The sequence below is a fragment of the Lepus europaeus genome, chromosome 10, assembly GCF_033115175.1.
Source record: "Lepus europaeus isolate LE1 chromosome 10, mLepTim1.pri, whole genome shotgun sequence".
In the NCBI taxonomy this organism is placed as follows: Eukaryota; Metazoa; Chordata; class Mammalia; order Lagomorpha; family Leporidae; genus Lepus; species Lepus europaeus.
The window spans coordinates 57,219,163-57,231,579 of record NC_084836.1 but is presented as its reverse complement, the minus strand read 5'-3'; the positions used below and the strand labels follow the sequence as shown (position 1 = coordinate 57,231,579).

Below are 12,417 nucleotides of genomic sequence, written 5' to 3'. Positions count from 1 at the left end.
CCAGGACATGAACTGGTACTCCTGTGGGGTGCCAGCGCCACAGGGGGAGACTTAGCCTAGTATGCCACGGTGCCAACCCCATGTTATTTCTTTATTTGAAAGGCAGATTGATGGAAGGAGAGAGAGAGAGATCTTCCATCTTCTGGTTAAGTTCCTTGAATTTCCTCAACAGCCGGGGCTGGGCCAGGCCAAAGCCAGAAGCTAGGAACTCCATCCCGGTCTCGCACATGGGTGGCAGAAACCCAAGTACTGCAGCCATCATCTGTTCCCAGGCCCGTTAGCAGGAAGCTGGGTCATAAGGGAAGGCAGAACTGGACCCCAGTATTCAGATAGGTGATGTGTGCATCCCGAGCAGCAACTTAACCCATTGCACCCTCAATGTCACCCCAGTGGTTCCTGTTTTGTAGAGCAGATCCCCTAGTTTTAAATATTTAGATTGTTTCCAGTGATTTTGCAGTTAAACAAAATACTATTGTGAGCCTCTTAGTACATAAATCTATTTGTCCATCTGATTGCTTCATGAAAAAGACTTTGAAACTGTTCCCTTGGTGTTCTACTTATGATTTTTACTATTAAAAATTCTTTCAGCTTTATTGGCATACATGGTGGCTTTCTCTGTGAACTCTGAGTTTGTTTGATGTTTTATAATAATGTTCTTAGGATTTTCTTTTTCCTTAAAAATCTTCAGGGGCCAGTATTGTGACGTAGCAGGTAAAGCTGCCACCCATGACACCAGCATCCCCTATGGGAGCCGGTTCATATCTGGCTGCTCCTCTTCCACTCCCTGCTAATGTGCCTGGGAAACAAGTAGAAGATGGCCCAAGTGTTGGGGCCCCTGCCACCCATGTGGGAGACCCAAATGAAGCTTCAGACTCCTGGCTTTGGCCTGGCTCAACCCTGGCTATTGTGGCCACCTGGGATGTGGACCAGCAGATGGAAGATCTCTCTCTGTCTCCCTCTCTTTTTGAAACTCTGACAAATAAATCAATGAAAACCTTAAAAAAAAAAGAAAGAAAGAAAGAAAGAAACTTAATAGGCCTTTCACTAGGAAAAGCTTTCTAGGTTGAGTCTCAGTTTCCTTGCTAAGCTTGATGTGATAATTGAGCAGCAAAAAGAGAAATATAGACATCATTTATGTATTCATTTCTAGAGTATGGTTCAACACTAGTTAACATTCACAGAAGTTAGGCTGTGAACAGTTTCACATAACAGAAGTTGCTGAGCGTTTATGTCTTACCTGGGAGAACAACTGGTAATTCATTTCACATCTAGGCTAAGATCCATTCGAATGTACTGGAACATCCCTTTTGAGAGATTTTCGTTGTTTTATAAAGAATTTTGAATGGCAGAGTGACAGACATCTTTCTTCTGATTGTTACTTCCCAAATGCCCACAACAACGCAAGCTACTCCAGGCTGAAGCCAGGAACCAGAAACCCCATCCAGGCCTGTCACATGGGTGGCAGGAGCCATCATCTGCCACCTGCCAGACACATTGGCAGGAAGCTGATAATAAAACACGGGTTACTCAGGACTTGAACTGGCACTCTGACAGAGGATGCTGGCATCCCCAGCAGGGACTTAACCCACCGTACCACAACCCCTACCCCAGAACATCCCTCTGTTTTTCTCTTTCCTGTTCATTAATGCTCACACAGTATCACACACAAAACTGGTTAACACCTTACCATTGTTAGAGTGAAACTGTACCCCTGTAACCACTCAGCTCGCCTTCAGTGCTGTCTGTGGGGCTCTTGTCTGTGTGCCTGTCGCCAAACGAATAGTTTCTTTATAAAAAATTTATTTGAGGCCGGTGCCATGGCTCAACAGGCTAATCCTCCGCCTTGCAGCGCCGGCACACGGGGTTCTAGTCCCGGTTGGGGCGCCGGATTCTGTCCCGGTTGCCCCTCTTCCAGGCCAGCTCTCTGCTGTGGCCAGGGAGTGCAGTGGAGGATGGCCCAAGTGCTTGGGCCCTGCACCCGCATGGGAGACCAGGAGAAGCACCTGGCTCCTGCCATCGGATCAGCGTGGTGCGCCGGCTGCAGCACGCTGGCCGCGGCGGCCATTGGAGGATGAACCAACTGCAAAGGAAGACCTTTCTCTCTGTCTCTTTCTCTCACTGTCCACTCTGCCTGTCAAAAAAAATAAAAAAATAATTTATTTGAAAGACAGCATGACAAGAGAGAGAGAGAGACAGAAAGATAAAGAGATCTTCCATCCACTAGTTTGCTTCCCAAATGGCTGCAATGCCCAGGGCTGGTCTGAAGCTAGAAGCCCAGGACTCCATCCAAGTCTCCCACATGGATGACAAGGGCCCATGTCCTGGGGCCACCTTCTGCTGCTTCCCCAGATGCATTAGCAAGGAGCTGGATCAGAAGTGAAGCAGCTGGGACTCGAACCCGTGCTCAGATGCAGGATGCTGCCATCACAGGCAGCAGCTTACCCCGCTGCACCACAACACGGGCCCCAAATAAGCAGTTTCTAAATGTGGCCACCAAAGAATCCCCTTTCCTGTCTTCATCCTTATGGATAAATTTACGTCTCGTGATTTTATTTTCTGTTTTCTGGCAGACAAATTCTAGAAATGTGTGGTGGTAGTGGTTGCACTTTTGCAAACAGAGCCACAGGAGAACTGGTATTTTTCAGGGTAATAGCCATTTGAACTTTTTGCCATGTTCTGAAGTAACTTGGGTTTTGTGGTGATTTTTCTCACATGTGTTTACCCTGAGCTGTCAAGCCCCTGTGCTGCGAGGGAAGGTGGGGCTGACAGGAGAGCCTTGCATGGCTGGGAAATTAACCCAGCGAGCTTTGAGCATGTGGACAAGACTGGATGAATGCTGCCAGCGCCTAATTATGTGAGATCTTGGATTGTGGAAGCAAAGCCAAGCTTTTTAAAAAAAATCCAAATGAAATACTGATTTTCCTCACTGACAACTTTCGGAGGGGAAGAAAAGATTGCATCTTTTCATCCAACAGGAAATTGTGGCAGACCATGAATTGCCGCACTCAGAGCCAGCTAGGAATGCACATTCATCAGAGTGTCAGTAGCGACCGTAAACGTTGGAGCTGCTGACGGGCTCGGAAGAGTGCGTGAGTCATCTGTAGCCTGCAAGCCTGGGCTGATCAGGTACCCTCCTGAGTCCTGCTCCCAGCCATCGTGGCCTGAGGCCTTGGGGACATGTAGGTTGGCTGGCACTTCTAGAATGCCAGCAGTTCTGCTTTGCTCTGATTTATGGTCACCATAGTTGCCGGGACTGCGTCCCTCCTAATATACTTCTCGTGTCACCATTTTCTATCCCTGTAGCTTTTCTCTCCTGAAATCTTTGATTTGTATCCCACGGGCCCCAGTTCTTTTTTTTATTATTATTATTTTTCTGATAAAATATACATGGCACAGAATTCACTGTTCTAACCACTTTCAAGAGCAGAGTCCCATGGCATTAGGTGCGTTCACGATTTTGTGCAACCATCACCCCTATCCATTTCCAGAATTTTTCATCTTCCCAACCAGAAACTCTGTATCCATAAACAATAACTCCCCTCCTGCGGCCCATCATATCACCTACTCTACTTTCTGTCTCTATGAATTTGCCTATTTTAGGAACCTGGTGTAAGGGGAATCCTACAATATTTGCCCTTTTATGTCTGGCTTCCTTCACTTAGCACAGTGTCTTCAGGGACATCCATGTCTCAGGAAGTGTTAGAAAACCCTTCCTATCCAAGGCTCACTCTCAGCCCATTGTTTGTACACGTGTACCACATTTGACTTAGCCACTCATCTATCAATGAATATTTGGATTATTACGAATAATGCTGCTATGAAACTCATGTACAAATAGCTGTACCCCTCCTACCCCCATTTCTTATTAAGTAAAAATTTGAAACTGCCTTTAAGGGCTGGAAGGACTGTGATTAAAATTAAGAGACACTAAAGAATCTTGGATTACCATCCAATCTCTTAGAAGTAATGTGTGTGTCCTCTGCTAGCCGCCAGAGTGACTTGCCATCTCTGGGATTTGACAAATCCTAAAGAACAGTAATATGACTCATTCCTTGTGCATTCTTTCCTTCTGGTTTCTAACTCTAGGACCCCAGACCTAGCTTTAAGATGCTAAATCCCTGCCCCTCACAGTTGACCTTATCTTCTCAGTACAAAGAATCAGGAGAGTTAACTCTTGAAACACCAGTGAGCTCAAGGTTTGCATTGTTTGTTTTTTTTTAACCATAACTCTTATGGCCTTTTTTTTAAAAAAGTAATTCATTTATTTGAGGGAAAGAGTCACAGTGAGAGAGAGGGAGACAGAGAGCGGTCTTCCATCTGCTGGTTCACTCCCTAAATGGCCTCAACGGCCAGAGGTAGGCCTATCCAAAGCCAGGAGCTGGGAGATTCTTCCAGGTCTCCCACATGGGTGCAGGGGCCCTATCACTTGGGCCATCCTCTACTGCTTTCCCAGGCCACGAACAGAGAGCTGGATCAGAAGTGGAGCAGCTGGGACTTGAACCAACACCCATATGGGATGCTGGCGCCACAGGTGGAGGCTTAGCCTACTACGCCACAGCGCCAGCCCCTCTTATGTGCCTTTCTATGAAACTAGTAAAGAGTAGAGGTTATTGCCAAGCAGGGATCATCTTTAAAAAATTATTATTTATATAAATAATTTAAGTTTTGTAACTATTTTTGGTGTGATGCATAAACATAAAATCATTTATGAAGATAGTTTTTTGTCTTTAAAGAACAAAAGGGTAAATGCTGTTTATTGTTCAGAGTGAATTGTAATATGTGTGATTTCACCTTTGAGTGTTTTCATTTTTAGTGATAAACTTTTAGATACAAGAATGATCTTTTGGCCAGCGCCGCGGCTCACTAGGCTAATCCTCCACCTGCGGCGCCAGCACTCAGGTTCTAGTCCCGGTTGGGGCGCCTGATTCTGTCCCGGTCGCTCCTCTTCCAGTCCAGCTCTCTGCTGTGGCCCGGGAGTGCAGTGGAGGATGGCCCAAGTGCTTGGGCCCTGCACCCCATGGGAGACCAGGAGAAGTACCTGGCTCCTGGCTTGGGATCAGCGTGATGCGCCGGCCGCAGTGTGCTGGCCGCAGCGGCCATTGTGGGGGTGAACCAACAGCAAAGGAAGACCTTTCTCTCTGTCTCTCTCTCTCACTGTCCACTCTGCCTGTCAAAAAAAATGCTATTTTTATTCTTTAACTTAAAGTAGCAACAACCATCATACTTTAAAAAAAAATCAGCTATTTCAGGTGAAGAACTTTGACCTAGTTAACTTCTGATATTTGTGGACATAAAGTTCTTCCCTTTGAATTTCCATGACTTGCAAATAACTCCATCTGTCGGTGTTTCCTCCTCTCTTTCTTCCATTATGGGTTCCCAAGTATCACGTGTGTTTGTCAGGGATGACAAACAGCTTACTTTGAGACATGTCATCACCCTACTGGGACACTAAGAATGAATTAGAGTGTGGAAGTATTGATACATTGAGTTCTTACAGCCCGAGTGAATTTATGTACCTGTTTAATAATGATTCTTAAACACCTTATTCCCCCGCTTCAGAAAAATAAAACAAAAATTAAGACCATTGCCTAGAAAGCGTATTAACAAAGTGCTTATACCTAATGGACAAATGGACATGGCCCTAACCCACCTTGTTCATAGTGTGCATTTTTTTCTGCATTGAAATGCTTTACAAATAAAAAGACTATAATATATGTAATTCAGTATGACTGATATTACAGATGTGTTAATTGCATGACTGTTTTACATATATTCAGATTTGTGAGGTCCTATTTTCTAAAAGATGACGGAGCTGCAGTTCCAACTATGGCATACTTGAGAATGGAAGTGGTTTTTTCCCCCAGGAATCCTGATAAGCTATTTGTTGTGGTGGTTCAGTGAGATTTTTTTTTCTACCTCTTCAACTGTGCAGAGGGAAAAAAATAAAGTGCTCATTTTGATAATACATGGAAAGCAACTGGGGCCAGCACTCAAGAGTCCAGGAAAAGGAGTTTGGCATGAGTAATTAAGGCAGTGGTACCCAACCTTGGCCTCATGAAAGAATCTCAGACATCAGCATTTTAAAAAATGTCCCTGTGTGACTCCATGTCAAGGTTGGGAACCTCTGGCATAAGGGGAATTGGAAAGGGAGACTGGGTTAAGGGAGAGAATGATGATGGCCCAGCCGAGAAATGGTAAAGATTTCAACCAGGAAATCAGCAGTGAGATATGCAGAAGTGAAACAGCAGGACCATCCGCGAAGTAGAGGCCACGGCCTTGAGACTGGAGGAGGCTGCTGTTGAAGGGAGGCAGGGAGAACCTAGCAGATACCCACTTTTATGGTCAGGAAAAGGTTTTTTTAAAACCCTAGGAGAATCAGTTGACTACAATATCAGAAGCTAAGGGCCAAGAATTCTCAAGTAGAACCCATGAATACCTCGAGAGCCATGTAGAACAAACAGGAGTACAGTGACTTGAAATTACGGGAAGCTTCAGAAATGTTTTCGAGCATATTATTCTTCGAAGTGTGTTGTCAAGTATGTGCTTTCCGGGTGTCTTCAAAGCTGAACTTGAGAAAGATACTTGGATATCCAAGAAAGGCAACCAGACTTACGCAGCAGGAAATACAGGGTCTGGTCCCAGCCCCGCCCCTTCTGGCCCAAGGAAGGCCTCTCGCCCAGTTCTCGTTTTCCTCATCTGTTACATGGGGGTGACCGTGTGTGCCCTGCCTTCTCCAGTGTTGTTCTTAGCATTGCGTTAGATAACACATGGGAAATGGTGTAAAACACAGACAGTTACACAAATAACACATTATTAGCGGTAGCCCTTTGGCTGCTGTTCACAAGCACTTTAATATTGAGACATTTTGGACAATTGGCATTGCTAGTCAGATGGTAAATTGATGCTCGGAAGTCCCAGATACCCTTCTGTCCAGGGAGCTCACCATTCCATGGGGGAGGTGGGGTAAAGTTAGGAATAACCCCAGATACCACAGTGTGCATTCTGTAAGGACCGGAGCCATATCATTAATGTGTTCCCAACTAATGTATTCCTAAAATGCTTGTTTAAAAATTGACGAAATAATGTAATAATGGTAAAAAGTCTTACACATAAAATGCTCTGGGAGTTTTAAGAAAGGAGAGATCCAAACCCTGGCATATTGACTGGATCATAGTAATAGACAAATAAATACACTTATTTATTTGTGGTTGGGGTGAGGGTGGGGGTTGCCACACCTCAGAAAGCTATTTTACTTAACACACAGCAAAAATGGGTGAAACCATATCACATACAAGATTTAGAATCGGCAGCAAGGGATTAACGCATTTTAAATCGAAACGATTGTGAAGTATTCAAGGCCAAGACCAAGAAGATAAGAAGACACAATGATGGGCCAGAAGCACAGAGCCTCAGAAATGCTGGCACGCCCGGGCTGGCCACTAACTCGCTGTATTGGTTAGGAAAGTTGCTGTGTTCAGACACGCCCCTGCAGTGTGTGCACTGTAATGACATGCTTGCAGCCTGGCGAGTGGAAGGACCCTGACCACGTCTCTTGTGTCTGCAGGAATAGATAATCTCTATGAGAGGGCGCTTCACATCCGCAAACTCCTCCTGACCCTGCCCAGGTCCGTGCTGATAGTGATGAGGTACCTCTTCGCTTTCCTCAATCAGTAAGTATCCGAATGCTCCGTCAAATGCCCATCTGAATGCTGCCTTTGTTCTTGGCTCCTATAAAACATGCACTGGGTTCCATAAATCAGCAGAGTCACAGAGAAAATGATTGACAGTGGACTGAAGGTTCATTTTCCCTCAGCAGATCAAGGTTCTTGTGTGACAGATGAACGCTCTCCCCCAGATGCAGAAACTGTAGCCATCAATGCAAAGATACCCAAATGGGATCATAAACACACTTCTCAGTGAAATACGTGCTTTTCCAACTTCCATCCAAAGCCAATGTATTCATGAATGTTTTACTCAAAATGATGTAAGCCACCTGCTGAAAATTTCCATGTTTTTTTTTTATTTCTAATGTCGGAGCCAGGGATGGAAAGAAATCGTAGATGAGACTTACTGCTAGGCGCACATCCAAAAAAGAGCTTCTGCAGATTGACCATGAGGAGACCTTGCCAGTATTTCTAAAACATTGTATACAACAGCGCAACAGAACTCTTAAAAACCACTACATTATTTTCAGAAAAATTTTACTCATTTTAGATGTTATTTTTGATGGGGTTACATCCTAATATTTGGGCTCTGTTATAAAAACATCTTCCCCAAGTCCTATCTGAAAGTCCCCTTGCTATTCAGAATTTCAGTTAAACAGTTGGAAATATGTGGGTTCTTCAAAGAAAGTCCATGCAAAATGAAACTAAAAGGTCACGTGCATTTTCTGTGAGTCTTGAAGCCCCCTGGTGAGGAAGTCCCTAGGGAGTCAAGGTGTTGAGTTAGCTTGGGGGAGGGGGAACGCCTTCTCCTCTGGCCCAGCTTGTTCCTTCCTAAAATCAGGATGTCTCCTCTGTGTCACTGGCGGTTTTGAGTTCTCAGAAGCCATGGAGATTTATCATAGCCCTGCCGATGAGTCCTGAGCTCTTGCTCGTTCAGGTGGACCCCAGGAGCCCTGTAGCATTCCAGTGGGGAAATGCTGGCAGAGAACCATCCAGAGTGGCGCTCCACGGCTATGGCGCCTAAACACGCACCCCTCTTTACAGAAGTTGCCACTGGCAATAAGTGGCATCTGGACAGATATGAAATGTTTAGGGTAAAGGGATGCCCTACATTTTAACCTCTATTTGGGCCTCGTCACCAGGCAGGTGTAGAAATCCAGAGGCTGTTGTCCTCACCTTAACTGGCAGGTGTTCCTCCCCCACCCCAGAATGCACTCCTACCAGATTTTCCTGACACCCCCGAGCCCACAACGGACTAAGGAAGCAGTCTGTCAATCAGAAAGTGTCTCAAAACCCAAATCTGGTTCGCCATGTGACTCAGCAGAACGGCACATGCACCGTGAGGCAGACAGCTGGCAGTGCCCGCAGTGGTTCTGCCTGCAGGTGCCCCACAGCCCCCTACGTGTGCCTTCTTGCCAAGACAAGGGTCCAGCCTTTAGGCCAGCTCGCCTGGGACAGGAAGTTTGAAAAGAGAGCGTAGCTCTTTGCTTATTGTGAAGTCAAAACTTGGAAGGACCATGGCAGTATCAAGTTTTTGCTTTTCAAGTCAGCACTAAGTTAAAGACCCTGAAAGATTAACTGTGACTGCCAGCCCCACCGAACTCCACTGTGTCTTCTGAAAGGTGGACCATTATTCTGAATCTCACTTCTGCCTGCCTCCACTTTCACGATGACCTGTAACAGGATCGTTTGCTGTTCCTCTGAACTTTTCAAAAGACCGCATGCTTGAGAGATGGCAGAAGGAAAAGACATATGTTAACTGTAGAAATTATACTCTTGTCTTTTCTACTCTCCAGCCTATCTTGTTTCCGAAAAAGGATAAAGTAGCAGGCCATGTGGGCTCTCAGGTTGTGTCTGTCATCATCTCACAATGGGAGCCGAGTCTCCTTTTTCTCCTTCCATTTGTCATCTGTCCGCCTGGATTTTACAGTTTCCTTTCAAGACTGACACCCTATACATGGAAAGATAACATCTCCGAACTCTCCCTGGCATAGCAGCTCGGCCCAGTGTCTAAGGCACAGCAGTGAGGGGCTGGCTGACTGCGAGTCACCTGTGCACATGCTTTATATCCATCCATGAACTGAATTTAGAAATTAGTGCCAGGCTCCTGGAAGTCTGCCCAGCATTTGCCATCCTTAAATAAAATGAGAGAATGGAGGATGTCTTTTGAGATCATGATGGTTGCCTAGTGTTGGTCATCCTAATCCTACCGAAGAGCAGATTATGAAGTCTGGAGTCGTGTGTCACCTGCTTTCTTTCAGTAGTTACACAGACAAGGTGCTTTGTGTTCCTCCAGGCTTTCCTCCGGAGGTATAGAGACAACTGGAATCTGAGATATTTTTGAGTTGTGGGAAAATAATTTCAAAGGCATCCACAATGCTTTGTGGAAATCATTACATTTGTTCCCAAATGAATCTGACCATAACATTTACAAATGAAACTCATTTACGGGATCCTTGTCTCCATTGTAGTGGATATTAGATCCCTCCCTTGCGATGCTGAAAAATGCCATTTTCTTAAGCGAATAGGACTTATATTCCCCTATCAGTTTCTACCTGCTTGAAAGTCACAAGTTTCACTTTCTTTTCAGTTTGGTGAGCCAACTTAAAGTCAGATGGAATTTTATCCTAATAAAAACTAAATAAAATATGGTAGATCCCTATTTGCAGCATATGAATTGTGAAGCATCTATTTTCTTTTTCCCTCCTGTTCATTCATATCTCCTTCCTCGCTTCTTTTCATAGTCTTTCACAGTACAGCGATGAGAACATGATGGATCCTTACAACCTGGCCATTTGCTTTGGCCCAACATTGATGCCTGTCCCAGAAATACAGGATCAGGTGTCTTGCCAGGCTCACGTGAATGAAATTGTCAAAACCATCATCATCCACCATGAGACCATTTTCCCAGATGCTAAAGAACTGGATGGCCCAGTTTATGAGAAATGTATGGCTGGAGATGACTACTGGTAAGTCCAAAAACTTTAGTTCTCTCACGCATATCAAGAAAATAGAAAAACTATGGAAGTATAGATGCTAACTGAATTAAGAAAAAGAATTGACCACAAGCCACCAAGCATCCAATTTAAAATATACATATTAAGAAAAAATAATACTTGAGATGACACCAGGACCCAGGACAACATTGCTTCTTATTCTAAGAACTTATCTTTATCCCTTTCTTTTCCCCAAAGATGATATCTTTTTAGGTGTATCTGTGCCATCGTGGCTTTTGTAGATAATGAAGGTTTTGAAGTTACATTGAGCAATATTAATTTCTGTGTTTACCTTAAGTCAAGAAAACTGATTGAATTGAAAGTTTTCTTTCTGAATCAGATAGCTTTGATTCTATATAAGGTATTTCAAAATTCTCATCTTAAAGAAGCCCTGGCCGGCGCTGCGGCTCAATAGGCTAATCCTCCGCCTGCAGCGCCGGCACCCACGGTTCTAGTCCCGGTTGGGGCACCGGATTCTGTCCCGGTTGCCCCTCTTCCAGGCCAGCTCTCTGCTGTGGCCCAGAAGTGCAGTGGAGGATGGCCCAAGTGCTTGGGCCCTGCACCCGCATGAGAGACCAGGATAAGCACCTGGCTCCTGGCTTCAGATCAGCACGGTGCGCTGGCCGCAGCGCGCCAGCCGCAGCAGCCATTGGAGGTAAAGGAAGACCTTTCTCTCTGTCTCTCTCACTGTCCACTCTGCCTGTCAAAAAAAAAAAAAAAAAAAAGAAGAAGCCCTAGCCACTAAATAGATTTTCATTATTACTCAACTTCATTTTTTACTCTTACTATTAATTATTATTCTGACCAATTATAGTAGTAGAGATAATTTTGAACAGATAGTTGGAGTAAACATTTTTTAACATGTCAGTATCATCACCTTCCAACCAAGTGTAGTAACGGGGGAAATATAATCAATTGAATAATCCATAAAATGTCCATATTCACTATTTTTTGATATGTGAGTTTCCAGTTTCTAAATACAATCAAAGAAGCTTTGATGTCTTGAGCCCCTGTTTTGTGCTGTCGCGGCAATGCCTGTGATCCCTTGTTTATCATGACCACACTGCCAAGTAAATTAAGAGGCCAAGGAACCTCTGATTAGCAGTCGCTGGAGGCAGCCCAGATGAGTCTGATTCCAGAGCCCACTCGAGTCTTCCCACACAACGCGCTCTCGACCTGCCTCAAGCCACGCTGTGCAGCTGGGACTCAGGAGCAGCTAGAATTAGGCTTGTCTGATAGGCTTGGACCCTGCCCAAGATACTTCCTTCCCTGTTCTCCTACCCAGGACTAAGTAGAATGGAATGAGTAGCCGAGAGGCCATTGAATAACAAAGCACCTTTTCCCCACTTGGACCTTGGTCTGATGCTACACATTCAGAACACTGAGAGTTAACTATTTCCACAAGTCCTGCTTTCTGAGTTAACAACAAAACATGCTAGATTCCAGGACTCGAGGATATCTAACAGCCTGACACAAGAAATTCCATTTGAAAATATTTACTTGAGCATTTCTACTCACTGAGCTTGGCTGTGGAAAGGTAAATGAATAGAACTCAGCCCTGCTGAGATGCATAATCTCACCTTCATGGATGTGTTATGTAAGGTCAACGTCAAAGACGTGTTTAACATTTACAACTCTTGGGGCCACGTCAGAGCGCTCTGCTGCCTGACTCAGTTCATCAAAAAGCAAGCATGGAGATGTCTGGTCAGTATTATTTCACGCGTTGGATCCTAGGACACGTTGTGGTTGCTACTTTT

General features: G+C 44.8%; 1 protein-coding gene across 6 annotated transcripts in view; it reads left to right on the top strand.

The window, feature by feature from the left end:
- The window catches only part of SRGAP1 (SLIT-ROBO Rho GTPase activating protein 1), a 319,573-nt gene that overhangs the window by 285,841 nt on the left and 21,315 nt on the right, over positions 1 to 12,417 (top strand). For all 6 annotated transcript variants that reach the window (XM_062203307.1, XM_062203305.1, XM_062203303.1 and 3 more), the window contains exons 16-17: positions 7,565 to 7,670; positions 10,409 to 10,633. In XM_062203307.1, the coding sequence (XP_062059291.1) occupies positions 7,565 to 7,670; positions 10,409 to 10,633 (331 nt within the window). The remainder of the gene's footprint in view (positions 1 to 7,564; positions 7,671 to 10,408; positions 10,634 to 12,417) is intronic.